This window comes from Panthera pardus, unplaced genomic scaffold, assembly GCF_024362965.1.
Source record: "Panthera pardus isolate Hobbes unplaced genomic scaffold, ASM2436296v1 HiC_scaffold_5, whole genome shotgun sequence".
NCBI classification, from domain to species: Eukaryota; Metazoa; Chordata; class Mammalia; order Carnivora; family Felidae; genus Panthera; species Panthera pardus.
In genome coordinates, this window is record NW_026526980.1 from 14,731,359 (window position 1) to 14,758,694 (window position 27,336).

At 46.2% G+C, this 27,336-nt stretch overlaps 1 protein-coding gene across 3 annotated transcripts in view; it reads left to right on the forward strand.

Annotated features, from left to right (window-relative positions):
* Positions 1-27,336, forward strand: part of PRKCB (protein kinase C beta) — a 331,204-nt gene that overhangs the window by 108,552 nt on the left and 195,316 nt on the right. For all 3 annotated transcript variants that reach the window (XM_019430299.2, XM_019430298.2, XM_019430300.2), the window contains one exon: positions 26,765-26,847. In XM_019430299.2, coding sequence (XP_019285844.1) covers positions 26,765-26,847 — 83 coding nt within the window. The remainder of the gene's footprint in view (positions 1-26,764; positions 26,848-27,336) is intronic.

A 27,336-nucleotide genomic window follows, 5' to 3' on the forward strand; every position in this document is an offset into this window, starting at 1 on the left:
GCCTCTCAAATGAACGATTCGTACTTCCGCCAGCGGCTTAGGACCTGCTTCTGGGAGATTCCCAAACAATCTCACCAAGATCCTCACTAGATCCAACAGCCTTTATGTCTTCATCCTCCCTGTGGCCTTTGACACTATTGATGGCTTGTCGTATCTCGAAAACTTCCCCTTTTTGGGTTCTGTGACACCTGGTGAGATCGTCTCTGCTCTCGTGGCTACTTTCCTTCCTCGTTCACTGGTTCTTCTCTTTTCTTTGGCCGCCCGATTTTAGGAACCTCCAGTGTCGCAGTATTTCAGTTGCAGATGATGGTTCTGCAACTCAAAAAATACATTACTTGGTCACTTAATTGGGAATCTCGGGTATGTGGACTGGCTTCAGGGATGGTGGGATCCAGGTATTTAGGTGGTGACCAACCGTCTGACTCTGCCCGCATCATGACTCTGCTTTCCCGTGTATTGTTTTATTCTCGGGCATGTTCTTCCCTGATGAGGCAGTGGTAACTGGCGGATCCAAATTTATTTTCCAGCAACTTCCATCAGCTGCATCAATGCAATGGGAATACCTCTTACCTGAGAGTCTCTGTAGGAATTTTCAGTATCGTTTTCATTGGCCTGTGTTGGATCGTGTATACATCCTTAAACCAGTCTCAGTGGCCAGGAGGATTCGGTATTCTCGTCGGCCAAGCTGGGTTACCTAATCACCCTGGGAGCCAAGATAGAGTTAGGTCTGTCTGAACCACAAGGACTGAGAGTGGGAACAGGTGGTTTCCCTAAGAAAAACCAGAGTGCTGTGACATGACGGGATGGATGCCGGCCCGGCAGAAACATCGGATGTCCGAGTGCCAAGTCTCTGGGCCCAGCACTCTGCTTTCCTCTGTCTCTGTGGATTACCTCCTATTTTTGCTCTTGCAGACTCTGAACTCCTCTCTCCAGTCCTGACTTCACTTCTGAGTTATAGCTTCAGTTTCCCCATCCTCTTAAGTTAGGCATTTCCATTTAGTGGTACCATTCAGACCTGAAATTCAACATGCCCCAAGCGTGGCCACCTCCCACCTGGTCCTTTTCCTGACGTCTCTGTTTTTAACCATGGGGCCACTTGGGTTTCCATCTCTTTGCCCTCCCAGACTGGTTTCCAGCCATATTATGCTTCTTCTGGTTCCTTGAATGTTTTACACACTCTCTCTGGGTTTTTGCATGTGCTTTTCCTATTCTGGAACCCCTCTGGCATGCTCTTTGATTGGTGAATCCCCCTTCCCACCCCCCGCCCCCTGCTTTGGACCTTAGATGCTGCTGCTTCTTTTTTTTTTTTTTTTTTTTTAACTTTTTTTTTTTTAATTTGAGAAACAGAGCATGAGCTGGGGAGGGGCAGAGAGAGAGAGGGAGACACAGAATCTGAAGCAGGCTCCAGGCTCTGAGCTGTCAGCGCAGAGCCCAAGGCAGGGCTTGAACCCATGAACCGTGAGATCATAACCTGAGCTGAAGTTGGACACTTCACCAACTGAGCCACCCAGGCACCCCTGGACTTTAGCTTCTAAGGGACTTCTATCCTGATTACCCTTCTCTGTCAAGTCTGGGTTAGATTTGTTTCCTCGTGCTCCACGACCACTTTGCTTCTGACCCAGACTTTTAACCGACCTGCTCTGTTGTCTGTCTTTCGACTCAGAGCAGGGCCCTGTCTGTCTTGTCTGCCATTACATCTTTAGCAGTCCGGACTTGTAATTATGAGCTTGTGCTAGTGTCTGACAGCCAGGGCTTGAATCCATTCTGGCCCCCTTCTGAGCTGTGAGAACGTGGGCATGTTCCTTCAGCTCTCACCACACCTCAGTTTTCTCATCTCTCAAATGGAGATAATGAAAATCCGCCACTCACTGAGTGGCCAAGAGGAGTATGTGGTGATCTCGCAGAAGTGCTCAGCCTGGTTCCTGACGTGCGGTAAGCATTGAATGAGTGCTAACTATGATTATTTCTGCTTACTAGGAATATTACTGTACCTTATCCAGTGTCCAGCACATATAAAATTTTATGTTTATTTACTTCTGAGAGAGAGAGAGAGAGAGAGAGAGAGAGCGCCAGAGTACAAGTGGGGGAGGGGCAGAGAGAGGGGGAGACACAGAATCTGAAGCAGGCTCTAGGCTCCGAGCTGTCAGCACAGAGCCTGACACAGGGCTTGAACTCACAAACCAAGAGATCATGACCTGAGCCAAAGTCAGACACTTAACTGACTGAACCACCCAGGTGCCCCTAATTTATTATTAAAATTTTTCTTAATGTTTATTTATTTTTGAGAGAGAGAGCATGAGCAGAGGAAGGGCAGAGAGAGAGGGAGACAGAATCCGAAGCAGGCTCCAGGCTCCAGGCTCCGAGCTGTCAGCACAGAGCCCAGTGCAGGGCTTGAACTCACGAACTGTGAGATCATGACCTGAGCTGAAGTCGGATGCTTAACCGACTGAGCCACCCAGGCGCCCCTAGTGTCCAGCACATATAAATTCTCAGCCAATGATAGGTCTTATTATTGGTCCAGAACAGAACCCGGAAGCATAGTGGGGTTCACTGGATAGTTGAAACTTGCATTTTAGAAATTTGAAGAACAAAACGAAAAGAGTCTTTGACGCTTCCTTTGCTGCACATCAGTTAGGAGTAGCAAGCTCATTATTTCCCTCGAGGTGGGGAGGGCAGTTTCCGTTGGGGGCTGGAGGCCATCCCCATTGTGGAGGGAGGTGGTCTTGTCTGATGTCGCTGGGGGGCCCGGTTAGGTGGAGAGTCGCAGGCACTTGTTTGCCTGTTTGATCTAAGGGGGGTGGCCGTGCCTCTCCTGGGGAAGAACCTCATTAAGGTTAGCGAGGGGTGTGTTTCCGAGGAGTTCCAAGGGCTGCCTGGGGCTGCCACACAAGGTGTTCCCGTTTTCTCATTTTGTCTCAAGTAGATGTTGGTGCTGTCTACATGATGTTCCTCCTTCTTGCTGGCTGCGGGAATGGGTCCTCCTCGGGCCCTGCCCTTGGCTTGAGCCCTTCTCTTCAAACGCTGCCCAGACATCATCCTCGCCATCAGCAAGAGTGGCACCTTCTCTCTGGCTTATCAAACATCTACTGGTGACAGTGCGCTAGCACTTTGCCTGCTTCAGGGCTGCTTTGAGGATGAAAGGAGTTACCGGGCACCCGGATCCGTACTGTGAGCCTGTGGCGGCCACGAGCCGCCTGTGGTTCCTTCCACTGAAATCTTAAAGTTAAATAAAATGAAGAAATTCAGGTTCTCGGCGACACCAGTCACATTTCAAGTGGGCGATGCAATGATTCCGTCCTTGCCCCACCTGCTCCTGGATGGTGCCGGTCTCCATCAGAGTCGCACGCCGTGGCTCGCGGATCCGCTGACTGGATTGCAAACAGAATTGTATGGAAACACAGCCGAGCCTGTTTGTTTCTGTGTGTGTCATCTGTGGCTGCTTTTGCGCTCCCAGGACAGAATGGAGTCGTGGCAACAGCTACTGTGTGGTCTTGCAGAGCCTGAAATAATCACTCCTTTATCCTTGAAGGAAACGTTTGCCGACCTCTGGTCTAGAACATTGCCTGACACTGGATGCTGTTAAGTAGATGATTTCTATTTTTTATTTATATAAAAATAACGTAACTTTACTTCTCTAAATAGCCTTTCCAAGTAGGTCTCGTTCCCTCCATCCCGGATGAGAAACTGGGACGGGGATTTTATACCAGAACCTCCAGGAGGTCAAGACCTCCTCAGTCTTGTATGTCATTTACTCTGCTGTCTGGGGCAGCGCCTGGCCCACAGTAGATATTCCGTACATGGGTGGTGTGCAAGGAATGGGTAAATAAATAAATTCCTGACTTTCTGAGCAGAAAGAAAAATCCGATCAGCTCCATCGTACCGATGAGGAAACAGAGGCCCTTCAGAGGGACGTTGCCTGGGCAGGAGGTGGCACAGCTGGTGTGAGCGTAGAGCTTGATCTTAGGCTGAGGCAGTCTGCGTGTTTTCTAAACCTTCCGTTCCACCCCTCCGCCCTCTCTGGAAGCTGCCAACATGCAGAGAGGGTACCTCCCCTGTCCCCGCTGCAGCCAGACATTTGTTTATCGCGCCCTTCCCCCCTTGTCCAGCCGCTAACTTCAGCTGCTGTGTGGCACCCTTGGGCTTGACGCTCCCTTTCTGATGCCATGTCACCACGAAGCTCTGCTGCTCTACTGCTGAGGCTCTTGGGTCCAAGTAGGTCGGCCAAGCTTGAACGATCTCTCTTGGCCACTGCAGCCCCAGCATCCGAGTTGACACCATCTGCGATTTGATATGCCTGTCTCAGCAAAACAAAGAGGACCAGAGGGTATCTTTAGCCACGAAGCCAGAGGCTGAGGGGAACTGTGTTTTTTGAAGCACCTTCTCAGATGGCTTCTCCCGGAAGTGTCTGCTTGAAGCGGCTTCCCGCTGAATCACGTTGAACATGCGTTCAATGAATCTGGTCTATCACTGCTCACAGCCATCATGTCACAGGATCCCATCTCTTTGCACTGGGAGTCGTTTCTTTGGGGCTGTGAAGACTAGAGCCACTGGGTCTTTCATGGCCTGGCTTTATCATCACGTGTTTATTTTGCACGTGCTGTGGGGCTGGGCCGCCGGGTTTTGAGTCTTCCTGCCTTCTCCTACCTGCTGCTACATAATCTTGGATGAGTTCATTCACCTTCCCCTGCCTCACTTCCTCTTCTGCATAGAAAGGACAACAATGAGACCTACCATATGGCTGTTGGGAGGATTAAAAGAACCGACCCGTGCAAAACATTCAGAATGGCGCTTGGCTCACGGTACCTGCTCCAAAAGGGATGATGATGGTGGTGCTGGTGGTGGTGGTGATGATTCCCTGTTCTGGATCTTTCATTTCCAAGGAGCAGGGGCTATGTATTGCCTGCCTTTAAATCTCTCACTAAGAGTTGGGGGTCTGCAGAGGCCTGGAAAGGCAATTAACAAGGGACTTAAACCCAGTAGGGATTGCTGGTAAAGTGGAGAAGAAAGTTTGCCTTTTACTCATGAGTCAATTACTCATTCACTCACAACGTGTTCGTTGAGTATCTTGCGTGTGCCAGACATGGTTCTGGGCATGAGGATACAGCAGCAAATGAACCAGACAAATCCCCTGCCCCCTTGGACTTCACATTTTACTGAACTCGGGTCCATCGGCCTTGTCACCGTGGGAGAATATGGACCCATTGGTGCTATAACTTCTAATTTGGGGAAACGAAAGCCAGCAACTTGGATTTTTAAAAATTGTAAGCTCTCCTATCTTACACGTATTGGCAGTGGTTTCATATCGTTTTATGAAGCACAGCGCAGAGGGAGCCCAGGAGCCTGAGGGCCACCAGTTTGCAGCCCCTGCTGTGAGACATGCCTGCAAATGGCTCTGGGGCGAGAGGTGCCTCTGCTCTGCAAACCGGCAGCTGTCTGACTTCATTCAAGGTCAGTGGCGCAGAGTGCCTCCTTCCTCTCTCACGTGCGGAGATTCTTGTGGTCTTTTCTGCCCGCAGCGCAGATGATGCTGCTATGCTGCAGACTGTGGGCAACGGGTCCGAACACTTCTTCTCTCATCCTTCCTTTGGACAGCAGGTGTAGCTGGGTTCCCAGCCCCCAAAGAGCAGACAACAAGGGAGACAGAAGCAGCTTCCTGGTTATTGCCTGCGGGAGGCATAGGATGGTGGCCCAGATGCGGAGAAAATGCGCTGGGTCGGGGAAGAAGCCCTTGAAGCCAAGGAATTGATGCGGAGAAAATGCGTTGGGTCGGGGAAGAAGCCTTTGAAGCCAAGGAATTAATTATCTTTGTTGCCTGACTCTTTTTTAAAAGTGGAGAATAGATCTAAAAGCCTGTGTGGGAAGGACTGGGAATAGGACTGAGGTGCAAAGAACTTTAGGGTGCAGTCAGGAACAATTTCTAGCAGCAGGAGGTTTCTGGAGAGTGAGTGGTGAGGTTCCCGGGAAAACGTGAGAAATAGTCATGGAGCTACTTTTTGTTTGCACAGTGTTTGCTTTTACGTGTGGTTACCTGTAAGTGGGGCATGTGCCCTCTGGTTTGCCTCAGTCCCCACCACTCCCTATTGTACTTTATCTACATTCTTGACTCATTTATGCTACTGGCCCTGCCTTCAGAGGACTTAGGACTAGTCCCCCCTACTCTGAGGAAAGCTGCACGGCAGAGTGCTGGGAGACAGTGGGCTCTGGGCTCAAACCCATCTGTCTGATCTGCCTTTTACTAGTGGTGTAACTCTGGGGCAAGTTGCTCTCTCTGTGATTATACCTGCAGGATCCTAGCAGCAAACAGAAATCACTTGGGTGGCTTGAGTGAAGAAAACTTGATGGGATTATTTAACATCTCTCAGGAGGAAGAAGCAAGTGGAGGAAATAGTCTGGGGTCTATAGAGCTGAGGATGAAGGGACCACCAGCAGGTATGGTTGGTCTGGAGGGATGCGACTGCTTCCCACATGGCAAATCAAGGCAAGGAGGAAAGGGAAGAAATACCCCAGCCTCTCTCCTCTCCAGTCACCTGTCGGTCTCACCCATTGGCTGAGCCCAGTTGGAAACCCAGAGGCAAGGGGAATTGGGTTGATTCTGCAGGGGTCAGCCTCCCAGGTCTCAGAACACAGCAGTCAGGCAAAGAATGGATGTGGAGGGAAGATGAGGGGAAACCAGCACACTGATCCTCAGTTTCCTTATCTTGAAAGTGGAAGCGGGGCGCCGGGGTGGCTCCATCGGTTAAGTGTCCGACTTCGGCTCAGGTCACCATCTCGCGGTTTGTGAGTTGGAGCCCCGCGTTGGGCTCTGTGCTGACAGCTCAGAGCCTGGAGCCTGTTTTCAGATTCTGTGTCTCCCTCTCTCTCTGCCCCTTCCCCACTCACTTCTCTGTCTCTGTCTGTCTCTCTCTCAAAAATAAATAAACATTTTTTTAAAAAAAGCAAGTGGAGGAATTAATATGGCAGCCTGCCTCAAATGGTCATTGGGAGGGTGAAAGTACTCCCTCAGGGACATGCCTAGTAGATAGTAAGTGCTCAATAAAGCTGAGGCTCGGTGTGGGTCTCAAGCTGTTCCTAGGGAATAAGGGTCCAGAGAAGAGGGTTCTTCACCCTCCTTTCCCTGCAGTGGTGGCCTGGAATGAGTGCTTTGTTTCGAGGAGTATGAGCTGGAGGTATAGTGGGTAAGAACAAAGACTCTGGAGTCTGAGAGCCTGGGTTCTAGTCTGACTGTCACTTACTGACAGGTTACTTAGCTTCTCATGCCTCGCTTTCCTCATCTGTAAAATGGGACTATTAGTAGTTCCTACATCATTGACTTGTGGGGATTAAATGAGTTTATCTATGTAAAGAGCTTAGAACAGTGCCTGGCACATAGTAGGCATTTTATCAATATTGTTAGTTATTGTTGTTGCCATCTTTCTCCTCCTCCTCCCCTCCTCCATCATCATCATCATCATCATCATCATCATCACTTATTACCATGGTGAGTTGGTTAACTCCAAGCATAACTGACCTGTTGTCAGTAGAAAATTCCCCACTGGATGGAGTCCACCCCACCCTTCCTCTCTGGAGCCCCATTGATCATACCATTATCTTCTCGTCCTCCCACAGATATGATATTTCAGGGAGTGATTGATAGGTGTGTGTGTGTGTACGTGGGGAAGGGTGGGCTTGTGCCTGACTCTGGGGACACGGTGCTTTGTTATGCAGAATAGCTTGCCTGTCATCCCACTACGGTCCCCTTCCTTGAAAAGTTCCAGGCTATTTTTGAAGCCCTCATGGCTCACATGTTCCTTTCTGCATCATGTCAATGCCAGTACAGAAAAATTGGAACCTTTTGGCAGAGTATAAAGCAAAAGAGATTTCAAAGTGCATGGAGGGTGAGTGTAGCTCAAATGACAGGGTATTAAGACGTGACAAGAATACTGAGTTTTGAGACTGCAGGCAGCTTGTGTGTTTGTATTTGGACCTTGGTTGGATTTCTTGGGAAATCAGTAGAGTGTCAAATGTTAGTGTCATCTCTAAGGAGGCACCAAAGGGTAGAGGCACCTCTCAGCCCTTCACGTTTATATGTTCTAGAAGGATGGTGGGAATGGAGAGGGTGGCTGCCCCAAGTCCTGGGCTCTGGGGCGCGGGGTTCTGCAGATACGAATGCCTGGTGATGGAAGGAAGCACGTCGTTGCTGGATGTCTGGGAGCTTTGAAACTGTGCTGCTGACAGTAAGCCACAGACTGGCACCAAAACACATGCGTGTGAAAATGTGGATCTACAAGGTAAAGGCACCAAACCCACCCCGTTTGCACATTATTTACCCTTCCTCTCCTTTCCCCAAGGGCGAAGTATGACTTTGGAGACGGGAAGACCTGAGGTCAAATCCCTCCTCTGCCTCTTACTGGCTCTTTCATCTTTAGGATGCAGGGAATCTTTCTGAGGTATCGTTTCCTCCTTTGAAAGGATTGTGGCAACCCTTGCAAGGTTAGAGACCGCGGTGGTGCAGGACCCCTGGGTCTCAAAAAAGTGTTTGCCGAACCGCTCTGTTGTGTTAAATTCTCCCAGTGGTCCGAGGGGAGGACAGACAGACCTTTTCACAGAGGAGTTGACGAGGCACAGAGTGGCTCGTCCACAGCACAGCGTGGGTAAGCAATGGAGCCTTTGGGAGGCAATATGGAGTAGTGCTTGGGGCGTCACCAACCTCTGGAGCCCTGAGAGCAGGTTTTTTACGCCTCTGTGAGTCTCCGTTTTTCTCAAATGCAAAATGAGGGATAATCATAGACTTGCTTTCTCTGGTTCTTTTGAGGTTTACCTGAGATAGTGCTATAAACACAGCATGTGCTTGGAGTATATAGTAAGCACTCAATAAAGTTATTGCTATTGTTACTAGCAGTAATAGGGATAAGCAGTAGTAGTTATTGTTGTAGCTGTAGTTATTATTGTCATAGTGATAGAATCGTTCCATCTTCCAAGACTCGCGTTGGTTTGTGAGTGTTGACATCTCAGAGGACTGCAAATCTAATCTTTGTTCTTTTTCTCTCCTTCTCAGGGGATGGACAGTGTCTAGTGATTCTTTGATGCTTTTTCTAGGACCACCACCCTCTGCCCTTTTCTGCCCTGCCCTGTGTCGTGGGATGGACTTCTGTGCCCTGCATCTCCCGGGCTCTTTTGCTGGCTGACTTTTGCCTCGGTTAGGCCGGTGGGAGGTGGCGAGCAGAGACTAGAGGGCAGGAGGGGGGAGATCTCGAGGTACTTTACGCCCCCTCCAGCCCTGCACGCCTCCCCTCTGTCTCTGGCCTCCTTCTGCAGCGACTGCTCCTGACCAGCGTCCCCTGTTCCTTGGTTCCAGCTCTTACTTGGCTGTTGTTGGTACCGTTTCATGACATGTGGTGTGACAGTATCCCACAGTTGTTCGTGTCTTTAATTGAACATCCAGGGTGAATTCCATTTCCTACTGAGACCGCCGACAGACCAATAAATCTATAGAAAAACAACAACGCATTGGATTGTTTCCATTCTAAAAAATCAAGCAGTACAACAGTTTTGGAAAGAAGCGTCAGTTTCTTACAAAGTTAAACACAGAGTTCCCATAAGACACAGTAGCCCCCTGCCTGGGTATTTACCAAGATAAATTATGTGTCCACACAAAGATGTATAAATGAACGTTCGTAGCAGTTTTATTCATGATAGCTAGAAACTGGGGGGGGGGGGGGGGGGGGGGGGGGGAGAAAAATCCCCAAACATCGGTTAACAGATGAACGGATAAGGAAACATTGGAAGGACTGTGTAACGAAATACTACTCAGCAGTAAGAATGAACTGGCTACTGACACTGATAAGTGTGCTATATTAATTGTTAATAATCAAAACGTTACTCTGAGTGAGTGAAGGCAGACACAAAATAGTCCATACTGTATGATCCCATTAATCTGTAGTAAGAGAAAGCTGCTGAGTGGGTGCTGGGGGCGGGAGGCGGGGCGAGGGTGCTAACTGCAAAAGGGCACGGGAGGGCTTCTGCCGCGGTGCAAACATTCTGTGTCCTGATTGTGGTGGTAGTTACGTAGGTTTGACTCACCTGTCACAACTCATCAAACTGTGCATCTAGAATGGTCTATCTTCTTTCTTTTTGTATTTTTATTTTAGAGAGAGAGAGTGAGAGTGGGGGAGAGGGGCAGAGGGGCAGAGGGGGAGAGAGAGAGAGAGAGAGAGAGAGAGAGAGAGAGAGAGAGAGAGAGAGACTCCCAAGAAGGGTCCACCCTCAGCACAGAGCCCACTGTGGGGCTTGATCCCATGACCCTGGGATCATGACCAGAGCCGAAATCAAGAGTCAGTCGCTCAACTGACTGAGCCACCCAGGTGCCCAAAAGGGTCTATTTTCTTGTATTAAGTGATACTTCATGAAGTTGATCAAAATTCATATTTGCTTTATTATTTTAGAATACTTAGGGAAATACAGGATTATAAAAGGAAGAACAAACCCCCAAAATCCTTACAACCAGAGATCGCCACCGTCAACATTTCATGTTTCCTTCCAGGTTTTTTTTTTTTTTTTTTCCTGTTTTTCTGTGTGTAAGTGTTCCACCCTTAACTGTCTTATTCGAATAATAAAGAAAGCAAGTGGAAAGTCTCCATCGTGAGGACGTTTTTGCTATGACTTTATTGGGCCTCAGAGCACTGGCGATGATAGTGAGAAGGTTTTGTCCTGTATATCCAAATATATTGAGAGGAAATGAAAATGTTTAGTCTGGTGAAGGGACATACCGGGGAAACAGGTGTGTGTGTGTGGCGGTGGGGCGGGGGGGGGGTGGGGTGGTCCTGGTCATTGGCTTCCTGAAAGAACAGGAGGAGGAGGAGGAGGAGTCAGGGAAAGGAGGAAGGGGCTGCAGAGGGTGGGGTCAGGGAGTTATTGGGGGGGCCACATCTGTGCAGTCTTTAGAACTTTATGATAGAGTTGTCCACGGGGCAGGGGCAGGGAGTTAGAGGGGCCTATACCTGTGCCATCTGTAGAACTTCCTGATAGGAGAGTTGTCCACAGGGCAGGGGCAGGGAGTTACAGGGGCCTACACCTGTGCCATCTGTAGAACTTCCTGATAGGAGAGTTGTCTATAGGTGGTAGAGAGCTTCTTGCTCTGTAAGTGTGCAGTGAAAGCTTGGTGACCATCTCTTGGGGATGTTGTAGGAAGGATGCTTGCATCAGGATGGGGTGAGATCAGATGCCTTTGAAGTGGCTAGGGTTGTTTGGTGCTTTGTAAGCAACACAAACGGACTCTAGTTCTCTTTACAGAATCCGTTGAGAGCATATGGGGTACCCCATTCATGCAGTACCGGGCCTTAGAAAGTATGGGGATCCGAGTAGCTCTTGGATCTAGGTGGCAGGAACTGATAGGCAGCCTTTGCAGGGTGACACTACGATTCAAGAATCAAATTCCCAGGAGAAAGACCGGGATTGATCCTGGGTCACATTGCCAACCCCTTGGCAGAGGGAGAGCTGCAGCCTTGATCGACTGTGCACAGTGGAGATGGGCCGGCCTCCCAAAGGAGAATCAACATGTCAGTCACCAGAAGAAGGGGCAGTGGACACTCGACCGGAATGGCAAAACCAACAGATACCCCCTGCTGAATGTCCATAGCTCTGTCTTTGATTTGGTGATTTTTGCAAATATTCACACAGCAGGCCGCCCTCCTTGCTGAGTTTGTAAGCCAGAGAATTAAGCTTTCTCTGTTTGCTTTTTAGAGTGACTGAGATTGATGTGATTTATTTCTCTGGGCTTCAAGCCACTCAGCTCCAGAGGCACAGTTTGGTGGATGTGACTCATTGTCGTGTCCAGAAAGGCCTCGGTGTTGTGGATCTCTGGTCCCTCCTTCAGGAGCAAGGATAGGAGCTGGGAGTAGGCAGATGGTATAAATCACAGTTGCATCCGTGAGAGTGAGTCGCATGTGCCCACCCTAGGGGCACACTTACTGAAAAGAAGCTCAAGTAACAGGTGTCTGTGGATAAAGACTTGTCAGTTGTTATATCTTCTGGTGCTTTCTCTTACGGAGCAAACTCCTAGGTGTATTTTTCTTCATTGAGGGCTGCAGTATTTACAGGAATTAAGGGAAGAGTGAGGCACTGTATCCTACCTTTTCTTGATTCACCCACATAGACCGATCCAATTGAGTGTTCTTAACACCAGACTCCTAATTAAAATAGAAAAGAGGTTTATTTACAGGAATACATGAAGCACAGGAGAAATTAGGAGACCTCACTGGCCATTCTTCAACTTCTCACCTTTCGGTTTATTAGTCCGAAGTCCTTTGGTCTCAAGAAACAAAAACCCAATTCAAGTTGGTTTAGGCAAAGAGGGATTTTTATTTTTTTATTTTTTTAACGTTTATTTATTTTTGAGACAGAGAAAGAGCATGAACAGGGTTAGCAGAGAGAGAGGGAGACACAGAATCTGAAACGGGCTCCAGGTTCTGAGCCATCAGCACAGAGCCCGACGTGGGGCTTGAACTCACAGACCGCGAGATCGCGAGATCGTGACCTGAGCCGAAGTCAGACACTTAACCGACTGAGCCACCCAGGCGCCCCCAAAGAGGGATTTTTAACTTGTCTCGAAAAGTCGAGGGGTGGGGATTCAGGCCTGGCTGGATCCAGGCGCTCCTACGCGGTCATCAGATATCCCTTAGCTCTGCTTTTCTCTTTGTTGGCTTCACCGTCAGAACAGTGTTTTTCTTTGTGGTAATGAAGATGACACATGCAGACTGATTCCCTACGAGCTTAGCAGCACCGCTGGAAAGGATGGCCTCTTTCCTAACAATGCCAGCCCAAGCGCTGAAACTGATTCTCATTGGGTAGCTTGAGTCACATGCCCATCCCTGAATCCACACTGTGGCCTGGGTCCTACCTCCACAACCCCGGGGAGCCAGAGGGGGAGGGCCCCCTGAGCCAGCTCACAGGAACTAGGGGGTCAGAGAGGGACCGTTTGCCAAAGGGGAAACACAAAGGATGGATGCTGGTTAGGCCAGACAAGAGATGCCCACCACGCCTGGTTCTGGGACCGAGTTTTCTGATCTGAATGCGTCTAGGGCTAGATCCGCCTGGTGAATGAGGGGATGTTGATATTTTCACTCAGGCCGTGGCATTATGTCCTGCTGGCCCCACTTTCGGAGTCTGATCAAAAGAGGGAGGCCAAGGGGTCAAGAACAGTCTCCAAGTGTTATCCAAACAAGCAGGATGTTCCCAGCAGCTGTCCCGCCTGGGGGCCTGCCTCCCTAGGGTTGGTATGGCAGAAGGTGGTGGTGGGGGGTGGTTTTCTCCTCACGGCTTTATTTACTTCTGAGGCCTATTATTTACCTCTTGTTGGCTCTGCTGCTTTTTCTTGCTTAGTTAAATAAATTTGGTAACATTATAAACGAAAACATTCCTTTCCTGCAATTGCTGACCACTGCAAGGTTATTGCTTTTGCTTTTGTGTGGTTCCCGCCCCACTGCTTGGCTGTTGATAAACAAATGAAGTTTGCTTCTTCCTTAATCCTCCTCGGAGCTTTAGGAAGTCCTTATGAGATTGGGTAGTAAATGGTCGCCCACCCATGTGATGGAGTAAGATGCAGTTGTGGAACTAGAATGGGGTCGTTCTTTGCATATTGAGATGGAATGGGCCCCCAGATGTCTTCGTTTGGGAAAAAGCATGAGTGGATTCTGCAGATTAGCAATGCTTTTCAACATGTGACTCTTCTGGGGAGCTTTTTAAGTGTACCTGTCCTCAGCCTCTCCCCCCACACCCCTTACTACTCCCCAATTAATTAGACTCTCTGGAGGTGGGACCTGAGCACTGATCTGTTTCCAGAACCTCAGGCCACTCAGTGTACAGCCAGGGCTGAGAACCGTGGTTTAGAATTGTATCATATGGGGAAAACCAAAGGGCCATAGATTAAAAATACCAAAAAGGAGATCCAGAATGTCTCGCTCCATTTATGGGTGTAGACTCATGTGCTCACACACACGCAGAGAATATTTCTAGAAGGACGCACAAGAAACTGGAGAGACCAGTTCCCTCTGATAATGGAGTAAAGTAGTGATTCTCGACCGTATGCTCATCTGCAGTGTTTGAATTTGAAACCATAAGCTGGCATACTGGTTCAAAAGGAAATCTGACTGCACACAGGACTGGGAGGCGGCCCTCTGAGCTCCCGCGGCTTGACTGTTGGGGCCAGCCGCCTATGGATCCGTACGAACTGCCCCACTGCTCCTGGCCGCAGCTGCTTGCCTCTTGACTCAGCCATGGTGAGCGATGTCTGAATGTGAGAATGACCAAAGAGCCCATTCATTCATTCATCCATTCGTTGTTGATGCATTCATTCATATTTTTACTAAGAATTAGACGGGAGGCAGGCACACTCCAGGCACATTAATCTGGTCTCATTCTCATAATCCTGTATGAAGTAGGTGGTCTTATTCCTATTCTGTGGTTGAGGATATTTTAGTTCAGAGATAATATGTAACCATCGTGAGTCAGGATGACCCACAAAAGCGGAGCTCGTAAACTGGAGAGACTCGATGTCTTTGGGGGGGTCGTGCAGAACTTTAAAAAAAATCCTATCTGGCCGTGCTGGGCTGGTGACTCCAGGGCTGCTGTTGGATGGAGTGTCTCTGGGATGGGTATGCGTTCTCCACTTCAGTTCAGCCACCTTCCTCTGCTGGATTGCACCGGCTTGCTTCACTTAGTCACAAGGGCTAGTCTCAGTAGGCATTTGAGTTTGTAACCCCTGCTTTAAAGTAAGTAGGATGAGCCACCCATTGTCCGTGGGGCTCCTGAGTTGAATTATCATGTGGCATGTGTCATTTCTATTCCAATCTGGCTTTCAGTATGCCGGCGGGAGCTCCTCTGCCTTCAGTTTCCTTTGTGGATTGCATATGATGGTCTGCTGGCATGGATATGTTTGTGGAACAAATTTGCCCAGTAGGGGGTGAGGAAAATGCGTTATGGAAAGGGAGAGTCATCTAGCCTGGGCAGGAGTGTTGAGGCACAGGAGTCAGAAGAGACAAGACTAAAGTTACACTGTGGTTATACTGTCAATGGATGCCAAGCTACAGAATTCGAACTTTGTTCTTAGGCCAGTGCTGTCCAATAAGACTTTCTATGATGAGTGTCCAATATGGTAGTTTCTAGCCACTTAAGATTAAACACTTGCAATAGTGTGGTTAGTGTGAATGTGAAACTGAATTTTATTTATTGTATTTACCTAGTTTAAAAAAAATTTTTTAACGTTTATTTATTATTGAGAGACAGAGAGGCACAGAGTGTGAGCAGGGGAGGGGTAGAGAGAGGGGGAGACACAGAATCCGAAGCAGGCTCCGGGCTCTGAGCTGTCAGCACAGAGCCCGACGTGGGGCTCGAACTCACAAACTGTGAGATCATGACCTGAGCCAAAGTCAGTCGCCCAACCAACTGGGCCACCCAGGCGCCCCTTATTTACCTAGTTTTTAAATAAGTTTTTAAAACTTTATTTATTTTGAGAGAGAATGTGTGCGAGAGAGTGCAAGTGGGGGGAGGGGCAGAGAGAACGAGAGAGAGAGAGAGAGAGAGAGAGAGAGAGAAAGAAAGAGAGAGAGAATCCCAAGCAGGCTCCGCACTGTCAGCACAGAGTCTGATGTGGGGCTTGATCTCATGAACCGTGAGATCCTGACCTGAGCTGAAATCCAGAGTCGGACGCTTAACCGACTGAGCCACCCAGGTGCCCCTGAGGACCTCAATCTTAAGTTTTACCTGATGAATTTAAATAAGCATGGCCCCATGTGGCTAGTGGCTGCCATTGGTCACTGCAGCTTTAGGCAGTAGGCAGCTAGTGAGTGTGTCAGAGCAGGGAAAGGATATAAAGAGTGAGTTTTCAGAGCATGAATTTTTAAAGAGTGTGTAGGCTGCATGGGGTGGAGGGGAGTAGGTAGGAATCTTATTGACAATACTTAGTATCTGTTTGGCACTTACTGTGTCCATACACTGTGCCAAGATTAATTCATAAGCCTAATAACAACTCTGTCAGAAAAGTACTATTATTGTTTCTGTTTTATAGACTGGGAACCAGAGACACGGCAAGGTCAATGGACTTATTCAAGGTCACAGAGCTAATAAATAGTGGCACCTGCTGTAGAATCCAGGCAGCTAGGCTGCAGAGCTTGTCCCACGAACCCCTGTAACCTGGAAGGAAGTAAAATCAACCTTCCTTGAGAGCTTGCTTCGTGCCCTCCTGCTGCACATTTGTACATGACATCTCATTTAGAAATCATGGCTGTTGTGTGACATTGGTGGCCGCAGCTCCTTTGCAGTTCTGGAAGACCTTGGCTCGTAGGGATGCGATATCAAGGTGGACTCGTCCATTTCTGGGGGAGACCAGGCTTCGTGGCAAGATTGCGTGTCTGAGTTGCTGGGGGCAGTTAGGGTGGAATCAGTGGGGAATGTACAAGAGGATATGGTATAAAAGATGTTGCGAAGGAAGATTCAGTAAGATTTAGCAACTGACTGGATGGCGGGGGTGAGGAAAGCGGGGGAGGATTTCTTCTGGAACAGTGAGATAGATGACAAACACAAAAGCAGTGACACCGTGTTAGTTGAGTGTGGGCTCTAGAGGAAGACAAACCTGGTTGCTGGTGCAAGAAGTGCCACTGACTAGCTGGACGCCCTTGGACACGTCGTTTCTCTCTAAGCATTAGCACCTCTGTCAACACAATGCAGGTCAAAACGTCTTCCTCACAGGGCCGTGATGAGGCTCGGGTGAAATCACGGATGTGAAATCCCTCTGTGAACTCAAGTAGTGTGACCGTGTGGGTCAGTCTTCTGAATGCCAGGGGGCCAGGCGTTGGGTGCAAACCGTGCCTTTGATTGTGGAGGTGGTTTGGGAAAACATACGGGGGAGCCCTGCCTCATCTTGGACACTAGGCAGAGTTTCATGCCTGTGATTTGGCTTTGACCTGGGAGGAAAAAGGGGTCCTCCCCAGCCGTTGCAAAGCAAGATACGAGGACTGCTGGTTCCAACTCCAGTGTCCCTGTCCATCCAGCACTTTGTGTGTGTTGTCTCGTTTAAGCTTCAAAACAGGCTTCTGAGAGTAGATACTCTTATTGTTCCCATTTTGGGGACAAGAAACTGAGGCCCAGAGAGGTGTAGTGGTTGGAGTAATGGCTTCAGCGTATAGGTGGTAAATGAGGGTTCAAACCGAGGTCCAGCAGAGCCCAGAGTAACTCTTGGCAGAAGACAGGATTTTCTCTCTTGCAAGCCAGCTGTTTGGAAGCTGAGACAGGTGAGGGCTGAGGAAAGAGCTGAGGGCCCTTCTCTTCCTTCTCCCTCCACAGACACCTGCAATTAGCACTGGAATTTCTGTCTCGGGCAGAAGTCGCAGGATTCGGGGACAGAGATTACTTCCAGGGATGTCAGTTTGCCACTAGAGATCTCAGTGAGAATGAGGTAGAAGGGGAGAATCAACTCCGAAAGGAAAAAATGAAATGTTGATACCTTGATTCAGACCCCTTTGGATGCAATGAATACATTATAGTGGTTAGAATTGGGAATTTAGGGGTGGGGTGCAGTGTGAAATGAAGTCAGGATCCCAGTGTGTTCTTGGGACAGATGCTCCAGAGAAGTGCCCTGGGCTTTTGACCAAGGTCTTCTGCTTCTGGGATCAACCAGTAGCTGGGATATTGTTTTCCTATCGTTGCTGTAGCAAGTTACTGCAAACATAATGGCTTATTACAACACAGATTCATAATCTTACAGTTCTGGAGGTTAGGAGTCTGAAATGGGTCTTATGGGGCTAAAATCCAGGTGTCAGCAGGGCTGAGTTCCTTCTGGACGCTCCAGGGGCAATCTGTTCCATGCCTTTTCTATCTGCTGGAGGCCACCCACATTCCTTGGCTCGTGTTCCTTTCCAGCAGTGACATCACTCCAAACTCCGCTTCTGCTGTCACATCTCCCCCTCTGACTCTGACCCTCCTGCCCCCAGCTGGTAAGGACCCTTGCGATTACATTGGTCCCACCAGTATAGTCCAAAATAATTCGCCATCTCAAGATCCTTAATTTAATCACATCTGCAAAGTCTGTTTTTCCACCAAAGGTAACATTCACAAGTTCCACAGATTAGGACATGGACGTTTTTGGTGAGGGTTGGAGGAAGGCATTATTCTACCTACAAAGCTGGCCTGTGACCTTCACGATCTTACATGTGAAAAGGGAGGGGTGGAGGTGGATAGAGCTGGGACCTTTCAACTCATTCTCTACTAGAGCTGAGTCCTAATTTTCCCTTTTAGGTCATGCATGCATTCTTCCACCTGACCCTTGGACAGTTTCATTGCTTACCTGACCCCCAGGCATTTGAGTTTGAGACTCCATTGTATAGTCCTAATGAAGCATGGCTACAGGCTGGATTCTGAGGGCTGAGGGCTGTGGACTGCGGGCTTTTAACTTCTGCAGAGCAAGGAGCTATTGAATAAACCATGAAGGATCTAGGAATTCTTGGCTCTTACCAAGTACCTGTTTGAAAGCAGGACCTGGTGTGTGTTTCACAGCTCAGTAAATGTTGTCTCTTTTTAAAGAAAAACTGATTTTACCGTGAATTTGCCAAACAGAAATGAGGGGGTGTTTATTTGTATCACAAAAGGATTTAGTTTGTTTCTTTAAATAGCCAGCCTTACTACTTTTCTTTATAGTGTTTTAGTTAATGGGGAATTTGATTTACACAACTTCCAGAAACGCATTGTGTAAAGGAGGTACTTGTACCAGAAGCTCATCGATGTTCCAGTATGTTCCCAGCTTCTCCGTGGAGTAGGCTGGAGTGTAGTCAAGTCACTTGGCGCATTGATTCTAGCTTGGTGGCAATGGGTTATTTCTGTGGTCAGTTGGAAGGCTCCCTTGAAGAGACCTTGACAATGGCTGCTGTACATCTATCCCTGTTCTTGGTGGTGGACTGTGGAAGGCCTGCCAGAGCTCCGTGTTACCAAGAGGTTGGTTGGTTGGGCTTTCTTTTTCTTCTGTGGCTGATGGTAATTCGTTCTTTTCTTCGTTGATTCACAAAATACTGGTTTACCAAGTATCACTTATGTACCAGGAATTGGAGCAGACACTAGGAAAGTAGAGATGAATCCTGCCCCCTGCCCCCTTAAAGAGACTAAGGATGAATAAGATCTTAACTGACATTTTAGATGTTTTGAAGAAAGAGTCTAGACCACAGTGGCTACTTGTAAATGGCGGTGGTGGGGAAGAACTTCTCTAAACAGTTCTGGGTTGAAATTAGAACCGAAAGAGACCACTTAGTAACTTAAAAATGGCAACTCAGTATAAAACATACAATGCCACCAAAGCTGTACTTGAAAGGGAAGTTTTAGCTTTAAAATCTTTAATTAAAAAAAATTTAGTGTTTATTTATTGAGATAGAGACAGACAGAGCATGAACAGGGGAGGGGCAGAGAGAGAGGGAGACACAGAATCTGAAGCAGGCTTCAGGCTCTGAGCTGTCAACACAGGGCCTGATGTGGGGCTTGAACTCTCAGATCGTGAGGTCATGACCTGAGCTGAAGTCAGACACTTAATTGACTGAGTCACTCAGGTGCCCCTAATTTTTTTTTTAAGTTTATCTAGTTATTATTTCTGAGAGAAAGAGAGAGAGAGAGCGAGCGCACAAGCAGGGGAGGAGAAGAGAGAGGGGGAGGGGATGCGGAATCTGAAACAGCATCCAGGCTCTGAGCTGTCAGCACAGAGCCTGATGTGGGGCTCCACCCCACAAACTGCGAGATAATGACCTGATCCGAAGTTGGATGCTCAACCAACTGAGCCTCCCAGGCACCCAAAAATCTTGAATTTTTAATGAAGAAGAATGGGAATAAATTAACTGAGCTGTTCATTCAAGAAGCTTGAGAAAGAACTATAAATAATAGCAGCAGACATTTGATGAATACTCCTAATATCCTCGGCACAGTTCTGAGCATGTATTAACTGACTTAATTCTGACAACACCCTTGTGATATGGTTGCTGTATTATCACCGTCATTTTCTAGAGAAGAAACTGAGGCCTAGGGAGATAAGATAATGTGCCTAGGATCCACACCTCGCCACCTGACTCCAGAATTCATCCTCCTAACTAGGAAGTAATGCAATAACAAATATGGATAAGTAGTACAATTAAAATAAGCAGGGCAATAAAAATAAAAGTAGCAATGAATAACATAGAAAAAAAGCAGTTGAATTGAGAAACATATCCATGATTTGCATCTCTAATGGTAGAAAAATAAAATAGACAATGAATGGGACAAATCTCTGGAAAAAATAAAAGAGAAACTAACTAAAAATACAATGTGAAGAAAGAATGAGAAGGTGCATATTATCATCCCAGATGAGCAGACACAGTGGACATACACTGAGGAGAACACTATGGACAGTTCCCAAGGGAAGTATAAATTCTAAGAATTAGTTTGAGAAGAAAGTGAGGGAGAGGTAAAGCTGGTAAAAGTTCAGAATGGGCAGGGCTGTCTGTTTTCATCCCCTTTTTTCCACGTTGTTCTGAAAGTTGCAGACGTTGAAATATGAGAAGGAGGGGGAAAGATAAGGAAAGAAAAGAGGTGTATCAGAGAGGAAAAAAAATATTATTAATGGGTCTAATATGTTTCTTTTTCTAGAAACCTCAAAGAAAGCAACTGAAACCCAGAAAAAACTATTAAGAGTTTAAAAAAATGCTTACAAAATAAATATATGGTTTCTCTATTTGTAAACCATCACCAGTTGGAAAATAAAATGGAAAAAAATGTCCAAATCACAATTGCGTAAAAAAAGGTTCCCTCGACTCATACTAAATGAGAAATGTGTAGGACCTGTGGAGAAAATTGAAGACTTCATTAAATGACACAAAGTCAGATTTTAACAAGGGGACACCCTATTCCTGATAGAAAGACTCATTGTTTGTAGAAGTGTCAGCTCTCTTGACACTTTTCTAAATTTGAGACAATTTCAAACAAAGTTCCAGTGAATATTTCTTTGCGGGGGGTGGTTGACTAAATACAATTCCAATAAGAATTCCATTGGTATTTTTAAAAGCTTGGTAAACTGATTCTAAAGTTCACTTGGAAGAATAAACACGCAGTGATTGCCAAGAAAATGTTGGATGTAAGGATAATGAGAGAGGACTTGCCCTGCCGAGATGTAACATATTATAAAGCTACTATCATTAAAACTCACACTGCTGTGCTCTAAGACATACCAGTGGAAGAGAACAGAAGGTCCAGAGACAGACCCCAGTGTATAGGAAGGGATGGATTATTCAATGAAACACATTGGGACAACTGATCACCTATTTGGACAAAAAAAAAAAAAAAAAAGGCAAAGTAGATTCCCATGCACATCAGGTGCCAAGAAATTACAGACGGATTAAAGAATTTGAAGTGCAAGTCATTCTATACAGGAGTAAAAAAAGAAAAGAATATAATATTTATATGAAATTTGGGCGTGTGGGAGGGCCTTTTCAAGTGTAGTTGGATTGAGTTTTCTTTGTCCAGTTTTTTCTTTCAGTAGTCTGAAAATTATACGTAATATTTCTATTCTTGTTCTTAATTGTTAGCACATATATTCAAGCTTACGGTGTCTTACATGTGTCTTCTCAGTATCCATAACCTCTTGAGGAATAAGACAAGACTCTTTGCACATCTCAGTGTTACAGCCCTTCTCCCACCCCCATTTCTTATGACTTAGATTCTTCCTCCTCCTCACTCCCTTTGTGTGTGTGTGTGTGTGTGTGTGTGTGTGTGTGTGTGTGTGTGTGTTTTAAAGATTAAAAAAAAACTAATCTCTACACCCAATGTGGGCTTGAACTTTAACAACCCTGAGGTCAAGAGTGGTATGCTTTACCAACTGAGTGGGCCAGGTGCCCCTCCCTCTTTGTTTTTGTTCTTTCTTTCACTACTGTTTCTTATGCCTCTTTTCATTCATTTTTTGGTGGGGTTATTGTTTTGTGGGGTGTATATACTCTAGTACTCCTTTTGTGGGAAGTAAATTTTCTAGGTCCCTGTATTTGGAAATGTCTTTATTTTGTACCTTCATTTGAATGCCATTTTGGCTTCGTATGAGGTTTTCAGTTGAAATGAATTTTCCTAAGCCTTTGAAGATACTGCTCTATCATATTCACGAATTCAGAATTGCAGATGAGAAATCGGATGTCAAAATTATTTTGGTTCCTTTTTTGGTAGTCTTCTCCCTCCTCTCTTCCTGCCCCTGCTGGACATGTTGGAATGATCCCAGATACTGTCACTCTCAGTCTTTTCTTCCTTTATACATACTGATGCTTGCTTGCTTGTTTCTTCCAAATTAATGACTCAAATTCTTCTTAATCTTTAGGGAATTTTCTTTTTCTATTTTCTTTGATTGCACCTTTACCAGTCTCTCTGTTCTCTCTTGAACATCCATTTAGATGGATATTAAAATGTTTGGATCTATCCTCCATGTTTGTATCATTTCTTCTATGCCATCCCACACCTTTTGTTGAATTCTGGGGCAGTCCCTCAATTTAGACTTCCAGTTTGCTAAATTCCTCTTTAGCCGTGTCCATTCAGCTATCACCCCAACCCCTGAGTTTACAATTCTGGCAATAATATTTTTCATTCCCTGACCTGTGTTTTTCTTTGACTCTTGGTTTTGTTTCAAAATGGAAATAGGCTTATTTCCCTTGATTATATAACTAATATTTACTCATTGTAAACACTGTGAACAATATAGAAAAATGTAAGGTTGAAAGTGGACGTAATTGGTGTTCTGTGGAAAGGAGGTGTATGCAAAATGACCTCCAAAGGCTGAAGGAGTCACAGGACCAAAGGGGGAAAAAAAAGCCAAATCCAGCTTGGTAAGAAATGATTCAGCAAGGGGACTTACAGACAGAAGCAGGTCTTGGGTGGATGCAAGATGAGTAGATCTCCACAGCCCCAACTTCCACAAGCCCTGCTTTCATAGCCCCAGAGGCTGGGGAGTATGTGTTCGTAGACCACTTGGGAGAGACACTCAAGCAGGGTTGTGTGTCATAGTCCTATCTCCAGAGCACATCAAGAACGTTATGTTCCAACCGTGTCCTTGAGGGTGTGGTTGGACCAAACAGAAAGAATGAGGCTGGGGGCTGTGCTCAAGAAGGCTTCAAGGTCACAGAGCCGTCATCATGGCAAATTTGTCCAGATGTCATAAGTCTGGCTCCTGCAACTGGCAATCCTACTGCCCAGAGATAACCATCCCTGGCTTCTGTTGACCATTGTTCATATATTTCTCTTGGCATTCATAGACATATAGGCCCAGAGCGGGACACACACACACACACACACACACACACACACTGTTTAACACAAACGTCTTTATACAAAGTATATATGACTCATAAAATACAGTAACTATTAAAACAGAAAAGGGAGTAAGCAAAGGAGAAAGAAATTGCCTCCTTTGGACCTCTTCTTGGTTCCCAACCACGAGGATTTAAAATTTTTGCATTGTGGAAAATACCAAACATACCTGAAAGTAGACGGCTTCAGGCGCCTGGGTGGCTCAGTCGGTTGGGCGTCCGACTTCGGCTCAGGTCATGATCTCGCGGTTTGTGAGTTCGAGCCCTGTGTCGGGCTCTGTGCTGATAGCTCACAGCCTGGAGCCTGCTTCGGATTCTGTGTCTCTCTCTCTCTGCCCCTCCCTTGTTCATGCTCTGTCTCTCTCTGTCTCAAAAATAAATAAAACATTTAAAAAAAATTAAAGTAGACTGCTTAGTATAATGAATCCTCATGTGTCCATCATTCAGGTTCAAATAATGATTAGTCATGACTAATTGTTTTCCCCATCTATAACCCTTCCCTTTCTATCTCCTTCCTGTCATGCTTAATTATTTTAATTAAATCATTTTATCCATAGAGATTTCAGGATGTAGGCTCAAAGATGAGGATTCTTTAACAAAAAAATAACCACATCAAAAATTTTTTAATCCCCTATCCATAGCAGTAATTCCCTCTTATCATCACAAAGTGAATGTATCCATTTTCCTGATTATTTCATTATTGTCCAGACTAGTAACTTATTTAAACTGGTTTCTAAACAGGGTCCACATATTGCATTTAGTTGATAGGTTTCTTAAATCTTTTTGAATATATAAGTTGCTTCTCCACCCTACTCTTTACTTCTTGCAGTTTTCTTTTCTTTTGGAACAGTTTTAATTTTTTTTTTTCTAATGCTTATTTATTTTTGAGAGAGAGACAGAGTGCAAGCAGGGGAGGGGCAGAGAGAGAGGGAGACACAGAATCCGAAGCAGGTGCAACAGTTTTAAATATACAGAAAACCTGCTAAGAAAGTACAGAGAGTTCTGGGGCGCTTGGGTGGCTCAGTTGGTTGAATGTCCAACTCTTGATTTCCGCTCAGATCGCGATCCCAGGGTCATGAGACTGAGCCCCATGTTGGGCTCCGTGCTGAGTGGAGCCTGCTTAAGATTGTCTCTCTTTCTCCCTCTGTCCCTCTCCCCTGCTTGCACGCTCTCTCTCTAAAATAAAAAATAAAAAAATTAAGAAAGTACAGAGAGTTCCCATATGCTTCCTCAACCCTGTCCCCCCTCAGTTTCTCTATTATCAACATCTTGCAAATGAGATCAGTCAGAGAAAGGTAAATACAGTATAATCTCACTTAGATGTGGAATCTTAAAAACAACAACAAAAAAAACCAACTTCGTAGACACAGAGAACAATTTGGTTGGTGCCAGAGGCAGGGGATGGAGGTGGTCAAAAGAACTAAGTTCAGGGCATGTCATGTACTGTGTGGTGATTACAGTTAATAGCACTATATTGTATATTTGAAAGTTACTGGGAGAGAAATCTTAAAAGATCTTATCACAAGAAAAAATTGGTAACAATGTGGGGTGATGGATGTTAACTAGGCATTTGGGTGATTACTTTGCAATATATACAAACATCGAATCGTTATTTTGTACACTGAAATTAATAATAATGTTACATGTCACTTATGTCTCAATTAAAATAACAAAAGGCCTTAAGGTATTGTTACGAGTATCAAACAAAGTAATATATGTAAAGCACTTAAAAAAATCTGTCAGTAGTGTGGTACATTTGTTACAATTGTTGAGCTGCTGTGGGTACACTGTTAGTAACTAAAAGCACAGTGTATATATTAGGTTTCCCACTTTGTGTTGTACATTCCATAAGTGTCCCCACCCCTACAGTATCCTGCAGAAGAGCTTAACTTTTCTAAAAGTCTCTCCTGTCCTCTTTGCAACTACTTTGTTGAAGAAACCATTTGGTTGTCTTGTAGTTTTTCTACAATGTTGTATATTAGAAAAATTTTTCCTATGGGGCGCCTGGGTGGCTCAGTCCGTTAAGCATCCAACTTCCCCTCAGGTCAGGATCTTGCAGTTTGTGAGTTCGAGCCCCACATGGGGCTGTGTATGACGGCTCAGAGCCTGGTGCCTGCTTCTGATTCTGTGTCTCCCTCTCCCTCTGCCCCTCCCCCGTGCGCTCTCTCTCAAAAATAAATAAAAATTAAAAAAATTTCTTTCCTCATTGCCTCCCTGTGATGTCAATTTAATATGTGTCTCTGTCACTTGTATTTTATGTAAATCGGTAGTTGGATCCAAGTGCTTGAACTGATTCAGGCTTGATTATTTTGGCCAGAGTATTTGGGTAGGTGGTGAGTACTTCGTGGTAACTTTCATCAGTAGGCAGGCCGAGTCTTTTTGTGATGTTAACAGCCACTGGTGATTGTTGCCCAGGTTCACTGTATCACTAGGGATAGTCTTGAGCTTTCCTGGCCTGTTTCATTCGCTGAGAATATTCCTTGGAAAGATTCTGAGCTGGTTCCTGCAGTGTGGCATGCGTCCTCCAAGAAGCCACAGTTTGGAGTTTGTAAAGGTAGATTTGAAACACACCAACAAAAATCAGTTTAAAAAATTTTTTTATTTTAGAGAGAGAGTGTGTGAGTGGGGGAGAGGGGAGAGGGAGAGAAAGAATCTTAAGCAGGCTTCATGATCAATCCCATGACCCTGCAATGGTGACCTGAGCTGAAATCAAGAGCTGGACGCTCAACCAACTGAGCCACCCAGGTGCCCCCCAAATCAGTTTTATTTTGTATAGAGCCTCTGACTGCCCCTTTCCCCGAGTGTGTAATTCCCAGATAGTGGAGCCATATCATAGATGCATTTAACTCATACAAGTTCAAATATAGGTATGCATGTATTTGGTTACAAACTACTATAGTAACAATGTGAACATAGTGGCTTTTTCTTCCACTCTTGCACTTATAGTTGGCATTGCTTCTGGGTGGGTGGGGGCACGGGCCTGCCATTTCTGCTTACTTTGTTTTTCTGCACGGCCCTTCCTCTTATGCATGTCAGTCTCTGAGTGTGATTCTCGTGTTTAAAGATATGTATTTCTTACACATTCTGGATCTAAACATGAGCTGACGGCATCTTGTGGTGCCCAATCTAAGAGATCACATTCTGTTTCAAAACCAGCACAAGACCAGACAGCTTAAGTGATCTTTGGGAAGGGGGAGGGGTGTCATTTTGAGCGGTTGTGATCTCTTGAACCCCTAGTTTAACACTTTTGCAAGATGCGGCAGGAGGGTACCCAAGGGTTTGGCTTCAAAAAAGGGTAAGGTGTGGAAGCTGACATCATTGTTTATTTTGGTGTAAAAGCCTTTGCTTTTTGAGAAGTCAGGTTTAATGATCTCTTCCCCCTTTTCCCTCTCTCCCCCCTCTCCACTTCCCTTCCTCCCTTCCTCCTACCCTTATTTTGTCTTTTGCAGTCTGCTGTTTCGTCGTGCACAAGCGGTGCCATGAATTTGTCACTTTCTCCTGCCCAGGCGCTGACAAAGGTCCAGCCTCTGATGTAAGTAATGGGGCGTTGGTCACCTGTCACCTCTCTCAGCCCATAGTCAGTGCCTCCTTTTGGGTAAATAGGAGTATGCTTAGACACCCCCCACCAAAAAAAAAAAAAAAAAAGTTGGACTTTTTTTTTTTTTAACGTTTATTTATTTTTGAGACAGAGAGAGACAGAGCATGAGCATGGGAGGGGCACAGAGAGAGGAAGACACAGAATCTGAAGCAGACTCCAGGCTCTGAGCTGTCAGCACAGAGCCGACACGGGGCTCAAACTCACAAACCGTGAGATTGTGACCTGAGCTGAAGTTGGACACTTAACCGACTGAGCCACCCAGGTGCCCCCCAAAAAGTTGGACTGTTCTTATTCCAAGGCATGAGGTGGTCCCTTCAGCCTCTGAGACATTTTTCATTTTAGCAGAAAGGATAAAACAAAGCATTTCGGGAGTGGGGTGTGACTTCCTAGGAAGCCAGCTAGTTCCCCTCTTATGGTTTTGCT